This window comes from Pteropus alecto, unplaced genomic scaffold (assembly GCF_000325575.1).
Source record: "Pteropus alecto unplaced genomic scaffold, ASM32557v1 scaffold24, whole genome shotgun sequence".
Lineage (NCBI taxonomy): Eukaryota > Metazoa > Chordata > Mammalia > Chiroptera > Pteropodidae > Pteropus > Pteropus alecto.
The window spans coordinates 4,449,565-4,464,283 of NW_006439192.1; the positions used below are offsets into that span (position 1 = coordinate 4,449,565).

Here is a 14,719-nt window from a genome sequence, read left to right on the forward strand (position 1 = left end):
CACTAAAATTTCAGGTAGAGTTTTTATAAAAGTCCTCCTTCATAGGTAATTTAAGATGCATGCTCCTGAAAAAAATTTTTTTTTAAATTTTAAACCAATCAATAGATTGGTTTAAACCAGAATCCAGACGAAGACCATACATTGCATCTAGTAGACATGTTTCTTAGGACTCCTTAAATCTACATGTTTCCCTCACCTCTTTTCTTCTTCCAGTGTGTGTATTAGAGAAACTGGGTTTGTCCTTCAGAGAGTCCCATATTCTGAATTTTGTTGATCGCATCCCTGTGACATCACTGAACATGTTCTTCTGTCCCCTATGTTTCGTGTAAACTAGTAGTTAGGTCTAGAGACTTGCTCGGGTCTAAATTTTCAGTTCATATTTATTCACACTCTTTGTTTTAGTAATCAGTGTTACACGCCAGTGGAAGGAACCAAGGTAATACCTAATCTTACGATCCTCCATGTGGCTTGGGCACCTGCAGTCATGATTTTTTTTTCATATGTTTATTTTTTATTCCTATCCCCATACCTCCTCCCCTTTGGCAATCATCAGCTTGTTCTCTATATTTATGGTCTGTTTCAGTTTTGTTTTGTTTATACATTTTTGTTTTCAGATTCCACATATAAGTGAGATCATATGATAGTTGTCTTTGTCTAATTTATTTCACTTAGCATAATATCCTCTAGGTCCATCCATATTGTCACAAATGGCAAGATTTTATTCTTTTTTATTGCTGAATAACATTTTATTATATATAAATACACATCTTTATCCATTCATCTATTGAGGTTGCTTACATTTAGGTTGCTTACATATCTTGGCTATTAATAGTAATGCTACGGTGAACATAGGGGGGTGCATATATCTTTTTGAATTAGTGTTTTTGTTTTCTTTGGATAAATAGAAATGCTATGGTGAACATAGGGGGGTGCATATATCTTTTTGAATTAGTGTTTTTGTTTTCTTTGGATAAATACCCAGATTGGAATTGCTGAATTGTACGGCAGCTTTATTTGTACTATTTTGAGGAATCTTCATACCATTTTCCATAGTGGCTACACTAATGTATAATCTCACCAACAGAATGTAAGGGTTCCTTTTTCTCACATCCTTGCCAACACTTATCATTTGTTGCTTTATTGATGGTGGCTGTTCTGACAGATGTGAGGTGATATCTCATTGTGGTTTTAATTTACATTCCCTGATGATTAGTGCTATTGAGCATCTTTTCATGTATCTGTTGGCCATCTTTATGTCTTCTTTGGAGAAATGTCTGTTCTGATCCTCTGCCCATTTTTGGGGGTTTTGAAATATTCGGGGGTCTACGGCCATGCTACCCTGAACAAGCCTGATCTCATTTGATCTGGGAAGCTAAGAAGGGTTGGGCCTGGTTAGTACTTGGATGGGAGACCACCTAGGAAGACCAGGTGCTGTAGACATAAAAAATAAAAAAAATTAAAAAAAAAAAAAGATTATAAGCTGACAAGGTCCTTGCAATATGTGCGGTCAACCAAGGGTTGCTTCGCCTAAAAAAATAAATAAAAAATTTTTGGTGTTAAGTTATATGAGTTCTTTATATATTTTGAACATTAAGCCTTCTCTGATATCTTCTCCTGTTTAGTAGATTGTCTTCATTTTGTTGATGGTTTCCTTCGCTGTGCAAAAGCTTTAATTTGATGTAGTCCTACTTGTTTATTTTTTCTTTTATTTCCCTTTCTCGAGGAGATATATCCAAAAAGATATTACTATGAGTGATGTCAAAGAGCTTACTGCCTCTGTTTTCTTCTAGGCTTTTTAAATATCTCTGAGGTTTCAGTATGAATTTTCTTAATAGGTATGTAATAAGTCAATTCTAGCTTGAATGAAGAGTTTTTAGTTAGTATTCTAATACGTGATATGAATTGAAGATGTTTTCCAGACATTGATTTGGGAGGAAATGAATGTCTATTACCTGGTATGCCTGAATAAGTTAATTTGTTATCCTCTATTCAGAGAAATATTTACTTTTTACCAACTCACCTTTTCCTTAGTAGCTGGATTCTAGTACTTCATATAATTCAAATATGATCTTTTTCTGGAGCAAAGGTCACACTGGTTCTAACACTCTCACAAGTCCCAGTATTATATTTCGATATGTTTTTCTCATTTTTCTATAACTGTATTATTTATTCATTTAACAGATGTCAGTTGAGTACTTGCTGTGTGCTAGACATTTTCCTCAGAGTTGAAAGTAGAACAATGGATGAAAAGTAAAGACTTTTACTTACAGGATGCTTCTCTTCTAATAAGAGGAGCCACAAAATACATACACACATACGTATGTATGTAACAAGCATATAAGTTCAGATAGTGTTAAGTACTATGAAGAATATAAAGCTGGGTAATGAGATAAAGAGTAGCTATTATAATGTCTTAGTTCTATAAAAACTGTAAAATTAATCTGAAATGAAGGCTTTGGAACTAAATGGTTTTTGAAATGCCTTTTAATTATTAAATGTCATTTAGTATATCCCCTCCCCGCCCCCCACAGAACTTAGCTCACATAGTAACTTATAATGACTATTAAGTAAATGAATAAATGGAAGGAGAGAAGTTAACTTTTTTCACTCCAGATACATTCACTGTAGCATTTCTTTTCTAGACCCAAAGTGAAGACACATGTGATAACCTTTGGGAATCGCAAAAATGCACAAAACCTGAATTTGGTTTTAGCTTAATTCCTGAGAACTGTCATGCTGGCCTGTCTTGCTTTTGCTCTAGAGAATCTGTCAAGTAGAATATTTAGGTTTACTTATTAGGCTAGACTTTTTGCCTTTGCTGATAAAATTTACTAAAATATATCTCAAAATAGAAATAGGGCTGGAAGCAATTAGAGGCAGGATAAAAGTCTTTTTCATATCTACTTTTTGCTTTTCTGGAATCTAGGAAAAAATTCAGTGCAGTGATATTTCTAGTAGTCACTTTGCAATGAGATATTAAAGCCAATTCTATTTGTTATATGCTGTGCCTGGCTCTTTATGTCACTGATACCTTTAGTTAACTGTTAGAATGGTTAGACATAATTTAAGAATTTTGTTTATTTTCTTTTTTTAGTAAATCAAGTGAGACATAATTTAATATTGAATTATTTAGGATCTTAAAATATCTTTAGGTAAAGGAATGTCAATTTGACTGAAGATATAGATGTAGAAAGTGGCACTGATTGCACTAAATATTACCAAGACCATTTCCTGAAATGGACAGAAGTTAACTTTTTGCACTGCATTTTGAGGGAAATCACATTTTTTTCTTGTTTCTCTCTCACTCGCTCCTCCCTCTCTCTCTTCCTCCCTGCCTTCTTTCTCCCTACACCCCTGTCCCCTACTCCCATCTTTATCCCTCTTTCTCTCTTCCCTCTCATTTCTTTGAAAGAAATAAAGTGAAGAGCTAAGTTCTCATTAGTTGAATTTTGATTAATTAAAATTTTATCACACAAGGGGGCAATTATAAGCTTAAGAGATGGGTGCTATAAAAGTTGACAATAGAACTTTAAAGCTAGAACTCCCAAGGCCCTTTGTTTGTTTGTTAGTATCGTGCTTTTGCTAAGCTAGCTATACAGATGATTAGTGATGTGCACAAGTTTATGTTTTGTAACCTTATATATTTTTTTATTGCATTTCCTTAACTTGAGCAACATCTATTTTGCTTCTTTCAGGACAGCTTTTTTTTTTAAAGTTTTAATTTTTGATACCTTTGCACCTCCTGGTTTTTGCCAGGGGTTCAAGCCCTTGGTGTTTTAGCCTTATGGAGGGCTTAGACGTGAAAAGCCCAAGAGTCTGCTGACACCACTGGACAGCTCCCTTCCCCCAGTACCTTAGGGAAGTATAAGGAGAGCTGTGTGCCTGGAAGAAAAGCTTAGAATGATTGTCCTTACGCTGATATATACATATACATATCTCTCCACTCCTAGATTCTTTTTTTCAGCAAACAAAATCTCACTTCAGAAATTCACTCACTGTTTCTTTTCTTTTTTCTTAGTATTTGATCTACAGGTATTTCCTCCTGTTTCTGAGCTGTTTGGTCTTCTAAAGAGTGACTGTTATTTGGAACAATCTAAGTATACCTTCTCAACAATGAAAATGTGTCCAAATGTCTAAGCAGCAGGAGATCACTACTGAAATTGTATATTTTTTAAAGCTGCTTTAGCTGTTTTTCCTCCCACCAAATTAGAAACATGTGGCAGTGTTTCTGCATTTCTTCCTTCTTGGCAGGTGTAATGCCTCAGGCATGTGAGTGTAGGCCTTGTTCAAATGTTGGTCTTTCACCAGCACCTCTGGGCTTATCCACTAAGGCTAGTCTCATTAACTCTTAGCTTGCCATTTTCACTTATAAAAAACCAAATAGCTGGCTTGGTCCCATTAGCACTAAGTTTAAGATTATATTTGGTTCTGTAGCCTCAAGAGTATTAGCTCTTAAAATTCTTAGAAACTGTTCACATGCAAAATGTTCTTTTTGCATAGGGTTTTTTTTTTTTTAAGTTTTTAAGATTACAAATTTAAGCAGTTATTCAAAAAGTGACAGGAAAACACATTTTATTCCCTTAAAAATTTTCTTTTCACCTTAAATATAGACAAGTTTTTGGTTCTTGTAGAGAATATGACTTTGCTCAATGTTTTAAAAATTATTAAGGGTTGTAATTCTGCCAGGTTTGATGCATATTTTTCATCTTAATTGCTTGGGTTCGAATAAAAGTACTAGAACAAGTTTTTGAAAGGAATACTTAGGATAATGTAATTTTATTTTAGCTGTGATCATTTTTTTTCCTGTTTATGAAACTTCCTGTGATTCTTTCCTGGAATATAGGTCTTTCTATGTGGAATTCACTGAAAATGGAAAAAAGGATTTTATATACCCATAAAATCCTAAGTTTAAAGTTAAGATGACTCGAACACTAAGGAGAGCTAATTCACTGTCATCTTTTTCTGGTGTTTTCTCTTCCTAAAGCAACACAGTTAGTACCAAAAAAAGGTATTTTCTGTCCTTACTTGATTTTAATCTCTTTTAAGCTTATCTATCCTTTGAACAACTAAAGGAAAATGGATTTTATACCCAGATGCAGTTAATCTGTTGGCATTTTTCTGACTCATTTTTCTTAACCTTTTGACTTCTGTTCACCATTTCATCTTAAAAACTTCTTCAGTGGTGTTTATAATTATACTATCTCTTGGTTTGCCTCTTAACCTTTCTTTTGAGTTCAAGTAACAGATCTCTAAATTCCAACTAGATAATTCTGTTTTGCTCACGCATTAGCACATTTTACAGTGTATATTCTCTTTCTGTCATTGCAGCATCCTTGACTTCTTTTTCCTTCATTTATTTATATAGCCTTGAAGGCTTAGAATAAATCTTGAGTCTCTTTCTCTCCTTTGCCATTTCTTTTAAAATGACTGTAAAAAATTTCAGTTGTATGAAAGTGATTTTAACAGTGTTTCAAGCCAGCCTGAAGGAAATGTGAATAATCTGGAACAAACCAAAATATCAAAAAAATAAAAACTAAAGATAAGGCATTTAAATAAGTTTTGAAGAAAATTCTGTCTTTAATTCAAAAAGCGAAAAATATTAATGGGCTTCAGACCAGTTCTTACAATAGTAAAATTCTATTGTTTGGCAAAGATTAGTTACTCCTTATCTAAAAGAGTTATAGAGATCCCTTACGCCCAGACATCATGAGCGTACGGAGGATGATCTGCTTTCTTGGCTATATGTGTGCTTCCTCAAGTGGCCCTATTTTCCTGCTATAGCTTGAGAATGAGAAGTTGAAGTGAAGGCGTAAGTTACATCTGTAGACTGAAGTGAAACCACCAAATGGGCCTATGCAAATGTGAACAGTATATCTAAACTGCTTTATTATTACGCTTATGATGAGGAAAAAAATTTTTTTTCATTTGAATATTTTCCTAGCTCAGTGAGTATGTCCTATTAGATTAGATGTTTTCATGATACCGCCACAGATGCATCTGACAGAGCTAATTTTGTGCCTATCAACAAGTTGCCGCTATCTTATTTCACCTGGGCCATTTCCAGTATTTTCACTAACCTCCTATTAAACATTCTGCTTCCCCTCTTGATCCTTTCCAAAATATTCTCCACATAGCAGCTAACATGATCTTTTAAAAACAAATTGGCGTGTGCTACTTCTCTACCTAATCCTCCTCTTCAATGGTTTTTCATTGCACTTAGATACTAGTGCTTGAACATGGCTTACGAAGCCCTTGTAATGTAGCCTGTCTCAACACTCTCATCTTGCAACCCCTCTCCTCCTTGAGGCAGTTAAGTCAGTTGAAATGGCCTTCTTGAACTTTATACCCCGCCCCTTTTTTTTTAACCTCAAGGACCTCACACATACCACTCCTTTTGGAATGTTCTTTCCCCTACTTTTTACTAGGCTAACTCCTCTTCCTTTGATTTTCAGATTATAATTTACTTTCTCAGAGAGGCCTTTCCTGAGCTTCATTTCTAAAGATACACACACACACACACACCATTATTTCTTTTTATATATTTACATTGTATCAGTATATGTTTGTGTTTTTAATTGTTTAATGTCTGTCCTATCCAACTGTAAATTTTTTGAGGTCAGGGATCACAACTGTTTGTTTTACCATTGTATACCCAACTTCTAGAAAAGTGCCTGAAAATTTGTAGGCACTGTTGAATGAATGATACTTGGGTTTTGGAATATTAGTCTTGCTTATTTCCTAAGAGTTAAACACCTTTTTATAATTTATTTAAGAAAAATTTGTCTTTACAACTGTGTTTTAAATGTTTTTAATCAATCAAATGAGAATTTTAAGTCGTCTTTAGAATTAGCCATATTTTTTTGAGTGGGGTTAAGACCTGATTTGATGGCTATAGCCCTATTTTTAAGCCATCTAAATTAAATTCTGTTCTTTGACGAGTGAGAAACTTTTCAAAAATTATTTAATCCAAAAGTAATGAATCTTCTCTCATTTTTTTCCTAATCTTGTTCCGTAGAGACAGCTACTCTTAACAGTTTGGTATGCAGTGTATCAAAAAGTCGGAAGATATTGGTGGACATGTAGATTACTGACACGAAATGCTGCCGTAGTTACTATTCTTCTGCTTAGATATTCTTTTGTGTATTTCTGTAAATAGGTTCCTAAAATATGAATGCTAGATTGAAGAGTGTGCATATTTAGAATATTGATAATTAGTTCCAAATTGCTTCCTCAAAGGGTTAAAGGAATTAATTTTTAAATAACATATTTGTGGATTGCATGATTAGAAAAGTAATGTTTATTATAGTCAATCTGATAAATATAGACAAACACACCAAAAAAATCACTTATTCTAACGTGGTGGTATCTTTCTAGTATTTTTTCTATGCACATTAAAAAAAATTTTATTTTTCCAAGATTGGAATCATACTATACAAACTGCTTTGCAACTTGCTGTTTTTAAGTAACATTGTCATTTTTCTCTTGTCATTTTAAAATTTATATCATTTCACTAGTTATAGCATAATTTAACAAATGCTACATTTTTTAATATAAAATATAAATAGCACTTCTGTGCATATCCGTGTGTCTGTGCATATCCGTGTGTGTGTCTACACATACTTCTCAATGCTTTTTTCAATATACATTTTTAGGAGTGGATTTGCTGGGTTAGAGTCTGAAAATTTAAGACTTTTCATATATTTTGCCAACATACTCTCCAGAAAAATTTCAAGTTACATCTTACTAGCAATCTCATCTACTCTGATAGGCTTTTTAAAAAAAAAAAAAAAAAAAAATGTAAGAAATTAAGTTTTAAAAGTAATAAAATAGGAAATGGGAGATATAGCTATGAAGTGGAATAGAAAATTACTGTTAAGACATAGCAAGTACTGCCTAAGTTGTATTCATTACTCCTCATGTTATCCAGTTAATAATAAATGTCCTTTATTCTCTTTGCTGTTTAATTTTCTTTGATTCTTTTTGTTATGCTACTATTCTTTGGTTGCCATTTTTATTCTTTTCATCTATGCCTTTTCACATAGATACCAAATGAGAGGGTTGACCCTGTTTCAGAAAAACCAAGAGAAGATCCAGTACTAAAGGAGGAAACCCCAGTGAGTTGCTTTATTGAATACGGTCTAATCAAATATGTTATAAGGTGAAAGCAGAGTGATTAGATTATAATACATTTAACACATATTGTTACATTTCCATACTGAAATAAATCTTGGAGCTGGTTTAAGAGGTAGATATTTTCAGTGAATTAATTTCCTTTTCAAAACTATAACCACTTTTAAATAGATTATGTGATTTCTAAAGATGCCTTATCAATAATCTGGCACCAGAAACCACCAATCCTGTTTCTAATATTTGGAGTGGGATTTATTAATTATTGTCCTCCTCTCTATTTTCTTTTGCTAGTTATGGATAGCAAGTATCAGAGAAAAGTATAAGAATAAAGTTTACACGGATAGCATGTTTAATGTACTTTGTACATAGTTTCTTTTTTAAAATTTCTCTGCTGATGAAGTTTTATGACCATTTCCTATAGGTTCAGCCAGTATCTTCTGTTCCAACAACAGAAGTGTCCGCTGGTGTTAAGTTCCAGGTTGGCGATCTTGTTTGGTCTAAGGTGGGAACCTATCCTTGGTGGCCTTGTATGGTTTCAAGTGATCCCCAGCTTGAGGTTCATACCAAAATTAACACAAGAGGTAAGAAAAGGTATAAACAGATATTAAGTTAAAGGTTGGAAAGAAAAAAGTGAATCTTAAATATTGTTTATGAATATAAGCATATACACATGATATATACTCTAACACCAAAATATGCATAACTATATCAGTTTTTAATAACCAGTGAAACAATTATGGTCATCTTAACTGTCAGAGAGCCTCTACAATGGATATAGTCCTTGTTTTCCCCTTAAACACCCCACATTTGTTTTATAATTTCTTTTATACTTTTTTAAAAAGATCTTAATCTGGCTGACCTCTCAAGAATTCTAAAATAAAGCCGATGGATAAGTAATAAGACGTATGAGTTTAATAGGCATTTGGACCAAGCTTTTTTGAATATTTTAATTTCAGCATTGACTCCTCTGGGTAGTAATTTTTTAGCCATACAAGTGCTTTTCATCCTGATAAATTTTGTAGGACACTTCTTTCCTTCACTCCATTTTTGAATGTGTACATTTACTGAGACATCCTTATAAATCCAGTGTGGCATAGAAGTATAACTTGAATCTAGTTATATAGCATAGAATCTTACATCAGGAATGTTAATAAATATTAAGAAAAGGTGTGTGCTGACTTTTTTCTACTCCTTTTTCTGGGTTTAACCAAAATATGTAGATTAGATTCCTGAGACTCTGGCATTGCCTAGTAGCCAGAGGAAGGTTTGACTTTGGAATTTATTTCTAGATATTTGCTTTGCAAACTCACTTTTGTTATATGTTGAGTTTCTTACTGTCATTGAGGACTTTGCACCTATTTATTTTTCTATCACTTTAAACATTCTATCTTGGTCCCTGTTCACTATTATGAGGAGAAAAAGTGTCTACATAAGTCTAGCAAGTCAGATTTGTGACAGGATCGGCCATAACTGTAACTCTTGTGCTCTATAGTCAGGAACCTGCCCTGGTGTAAAAGGCAATCATCTCTTCATAGCTTACTGATTAAAAGTTGGGGTAATTGGAAGCATCAAGGGGGCAGAAGTAAAAAAAATAAAGAAGTTGTTGAATGTCTACTTTTGTGCAAGGCATTGTGTTAAGCAGTTCTCTTATATATTTTCTTATGCAGTCCTCATAGCAGCAACATTCTGAAGTAGGTATTATTATATTTCATATCAGTATATCGAGTCTCAAATCTTATTCTATAACCTCTGGTCTTTTTTTTTTTTAAGTTTATTGCCAAATAATATTCCATTATGTGGCTGTGTGGTGCAGTTTTAAATAAAGTAATCTAACAGTTTTTCTGAAAACCAAAAACATAGCATAAAACTTAATTTTGTTGATTGTGTTCCACATATTATGCCCGTGAAGCATTTTATGTTGCTTATTATCTAAACTACTTTAAAATTTATCTTGCTTATATGTAGTAATTATTGGTTTCCATATTGTTATTAGCCAGATTTTTAGCACTGGAACACATATTTAATGGTTTTCACACATAAAAGTACAGTTCTTTGAAAGAGCATGTTGAAAGATGTTTGGATCACATGTCTATTTTAAGTTGTATTTCATTGTTTAGGTCTCGTTTTAAGTTTAAAAGTTAAAAACAAGTCTATGGCCATGCTACCCTGAGCAAGCCCAATCCCAGAAGCTAAGCAGGGTCAGGCCTGGTTAGTACTTGGATGGGAGACCACCTAGGAAGACCAGATGCTGTAAGCATAAAAAATAAAAAATAAGGAATTGTAAGCTGACAAGGTCGTTGCAGTCTGTGAGGTGTCAACTAAGGGTTGCCTTGCCTAAAAAAAAGAACAAGTTAAAATAAAATGATTTTTCTCTTTATAACAATACAAAAATATGTATGGTCAGAAACTAAAGGTACCCATAGTTTCTTCCTCCAAATATTTACATACTATTAAGGATTTGAAAGTAATTCTTTTTCTCTATTTATAATGTAATTAATAGGTATGAAAATAAATATTTTTACTGAGAGTTTTAAATGGTATCACATTATACCTGTTGTAACCTTTAATCCTAATATATATTTTTTAACTTTAAACTGGATGGTTTTACACATGTGCTTATTTCTCAATCTTTCAGGTCTTTAAGATTTTTACTCTTATTTTATGGTTTTCCAGCCAACAGAAAACAAAATGCTAACAAAGAGGCAAATATTGTTTGATTCGTTTTGTCTATAGTAAATGACTTTAACAGAGGAAGAAATTGAAGATAAATATTAAAATGAGATATTATCTGTTAGTTTTAGTTTTTATGTTTTTAACTATCAAGTTTTTAGGAATTATCTGTTTGTTTCTGAATAAATAACTCAGACTTTTGGAAACAGATTATGTCCTATGTTCTTGCATCCCTGCTAGTCATTATCCTCTAAACTCACCTATGAGTTTAAGTTATATTTCTTTTTTTGTCCCTCAGAACTGTTGGACTTTTGATAAACTTTCTTTTGATAAACTTTTTGATAAACCTTTTCATTAATTATAATAGAATTTGTGTTTGGCTCTTCTCAGATTAGATGATATGGAAATCTGAGGTGTGTGTGTATGTTTCTCTCATAGGATATCTGCCATATAAAATTTTAATCTGGTTTCAAAATAATTTCTTAGATCATCCCCTGTTAATGTCTAATAAAATTAAAAATTTTCAAATCCAAGATATAATTGGTTTCAGATAACTAAGTTCAATTTAAGCCTAATACCACATTTTTCTAGTAGGGATCTGCTTGTTATCTTTTCCTAACTGAATTATCTTGGATTCCCCAAGACCTGTTTCTGCATTTCTCTATTACTTAAGACTTTTGTTCTAGAGCAGTGTTTTTCAAACTATGTTTTGTAAAGGACTAGTTTTTATTCTTTAAAAAAAATTTCAGTCTACCATGGACCAATACTTCTGTCAAATAAAATAAAATTAACCATTAGAAGAATGAAAGGTCTCCCTTTCCAAAAAGAAAAAAAAATACATAGTATAAGATCCCTGATCATGTATCTAGATGTCTTAACAACATCAAATTATCATAGGTTCTAAACGCTCACTCTTCTGTGATTATTTTGTCACAGACTGGCTTATTCTGGGAACTATACTTACTTTCAGAGTAATATTACTGTAGAGCAACTTTTCAGATGTTTTGATCCTGGAACTACTTTTACTCTTAAAATTTGTGGACTCTTAAACTTTTGTTTACATGGTTTATACCTTTTACTATTTAATTTAGAAATTAAATCTAAGGAAATTTTAAAATTCTAGTTCATTTTAAAAGAACTCACTGTATGTTATCATTATATTCTTATGTAAAATAACTTTTTTTTCAAAAAAATTAGTGAGAAGAATGATACTGTTTTACATTGTAATAAACCTCTTTAATGTCTGGCTTAAGTGAATACACCAGATCCTTTTATCTGCTTCTACTTTTTAATCTGTTATGATTTGTTGTTTTGGTTAAAGTATATGAAATTAATCTGGCCTCACACAGATATGTAGTTAGAAAAGGGAAGAATATTTTAAGAGCCTTTTCAGATAATTGGGGGTATATTTCTTTGTTTTTACAGCAAAACTCAACAAGTGACGGGTTAATTGCAGTATGGAATTTGAAATCATGTCGATCGACTTTTTGTACTTTGTTACATTAAAATTCATTGGTTCTGTTTTGCACTTTGAATTGATCTTTTATTGTTCATGATTTTGTTAACATCATGCATTGGCCATTTAAAATATATTTATTTACCAAGTCATACATATCTTCCAAATGTTGAAACATTTCTTTATAGATATTTTTATAATCACATTAGTCAGTATCACCACTTACTTTGTCAGAAAATTCTTGAAGTTATAAGACTTATCAATGCGGATACTAGTTTTCTTAATTCTAATTTTTTGCTTGAAAGATGAAATTTTATTATTGGCAACAAATGATGTCAGTTTTTTTGTGTGGTTTTTTTTTTAAAGTGACAAACTTGTTTTGTTCATTTTTCAGAAATATCTGCCAGATGCTCAAGATCAAATAACCATAGTTTTTCTGTCAGTTATTCTTTCAAGTAAAAAGGGTGTTCCATGAAAAAGTACCCAGTTCACCTTGCAGCAACTCAATCACACAAGTACTTTTCCACCAGATAACTTACGTCATACTTCTATCTGCAGAAGTGTTTTATGCATATTTCCCATTTTGTCACACAGAATATTAAAAACACATGTATTCAGAGGTTGAGATTTAGTAAAAATTAATTATATTTACTGTTTCATCAAGTGCATTAAGTAAAACTGGCTTTTTTTTTTTAACTGCCAATATATGGCTGTGAAGAATATGACAGTTAGTTGATGTCACTCATTGCATTTATTTGTGCTAAGATGCGGCACTCTTACCCACCATTGCTCCTGCAGTTTTAAGTACAAATGTCAGCATAGTGAAGAAGACAAATAACATATTAGCGTTATATTGAAAATAGTTTTAACCTCATAGGATCCCTGAAAGAGTCCCACTGGCCTCTCCTCCACCCCAGCCCTGGCCTGTATACCACATTTTGATATACCTAGAAAAGCTATTTGACCAGCACTTGGCTTTTAAAAGTCCAAGAAAATATGTTATACATTTTTTAAGGACAAATTTATTTATATGCAGATTTGTTTGTATAAAAGTTTGAGGCAAGTAAAAATAAATTATATAACCAAGGTAACAAATCTAATAATTAGCAGAATTTCTGATTTTCTTTCTCTTAAAACTTGCTGAACTAATTTTAATCATTTGGTGTGATTTTTACAGTAACTATTAGTTGTATAATTGGTAGATGTTGGATTATATCTTTGGATAGTACAAAACACACAAATTCTAATACTAGGAAACCTGGCTTAGGTTCATGTTTTTGGCAAAGTATATGTGGATGTTTATGTTCTGAAATGGTTAATAAGCATTTTTACTTTTAGGTGCCCGGGAATATCACGTCCAGTTTTTTAGCAACCAGCCAGAGAGGGCATGGGTTCATGAAAAACGGGTACGAGAGTATAAAGGTCATAAACAGTATGAAGAATTACTGGCTGAGGCAACCAAACAAGCCAGTAATCACTCTGAGAAACAAAAGGTAACTGACAACAGGTTAACATTATCAATCAAATATGGTTTTTAAAGGACTTTATAATTTAGTAGAACTTTTTATACTTGAATTCAGACCATTGTTAGAATGATTCGTTAACTCCTCTAAGTCTAGTTTTAATAATTTAAGTGTATCCATAAGTTTTGTCATATAAACATTACCGTACTATTAAAAACTATATCTGCTTAATACAATGTTGGATTCTGCTTGAAATTGAATTAATGTGCATAAGTCTAGTAGATGCTAGTGAGATGTGGATTTTGCCAGGGATTTGTATTCTTTTTCCTATTTTGAGCATCTTTTCATAATTCTCCTTTACTCTTATTTAGCAAAAATTTTTATGAAAGTAGTTTTTAAAATATTTAGTGAGCACCTACTGTAAGACAGGCAGGCACTGTTTTAAGCATTTTATATATATTAATTCATTTGTCTTCATAACAAGTGAGGTAGATACTGTTCTTGTTTCTACAGGTGAAGAAATTGAGGCACAGAAAGTTTAAGTAACTGGTTCAACCAGGGTCACACAAGTGATGGAACCAAGAAATATGTTTGATGTAGTGGTGGATATTTTAGAATTTTGACATGAACTCTTGATACTCTTGTCTGGTTGAGACTTTTAAACTCAACTAATTTTAGCGTGCGTCTCGCGATTCAGAAATTTGTTATATTTTTACACTTGGAAAGCTAAATTTAATCACAGGATTTTGATTAATTTTATCAGACTTAACATTTTACAGATTTATATATCAGTGTTTGACATAAACTATACAATCTCAGAGTTTCATTAGCTAATTTCTGGCTACCTCAGTCTAACCCCCTGGATAGTTTCTAATTGCTGTGGTCATCTCACATACCTTTATATAAAATTTTCTTATCTGTCTTGGCAGTCATAAATTTTGTGATCATCTCTGGACATAGAGACCTATGGAGACTGTGATTCAGGTTTATTTTTTTCTGT

General features: G+C 32.4%; 1 protein-coding gene and 1 pseudogene across 11 annotated transcripts in view; both read left to right on the top strand.

Moving 5' to 3' along the window:
* The window catches only part of NSD3 (nuclear receptor binding SET domain protein 3), a 93,169-nt gene that overhangs the window by 29,264 nt on the left and 49,186 nt on the right, over positions 1-14,719 (top strand). For all 11 annotated transcript variants that reach the window (XM_025049971.1, XM_015592875.2, XM_015592874.2 and 8 more), the window contains 3 exons: positions 8,043-8,114; positions 8,552-8,711; positions 13,595-13,749. In XM_025049971.1, coding sequence (XP_024905739.1) covers positions 8,043-8,114; positions 8,552-8,711; positions 13,595-13,749 — 387 coding nt within the window. The remainder of the gene's footprint in view (positions 1-8,042; positions 8,115-8,551; positions 8,712-13,594; positions 13,750-14,719) is intronic.
* LOC112483497 lies at positions 1,322-1,440 on the top strand (annotated as a pseudogene).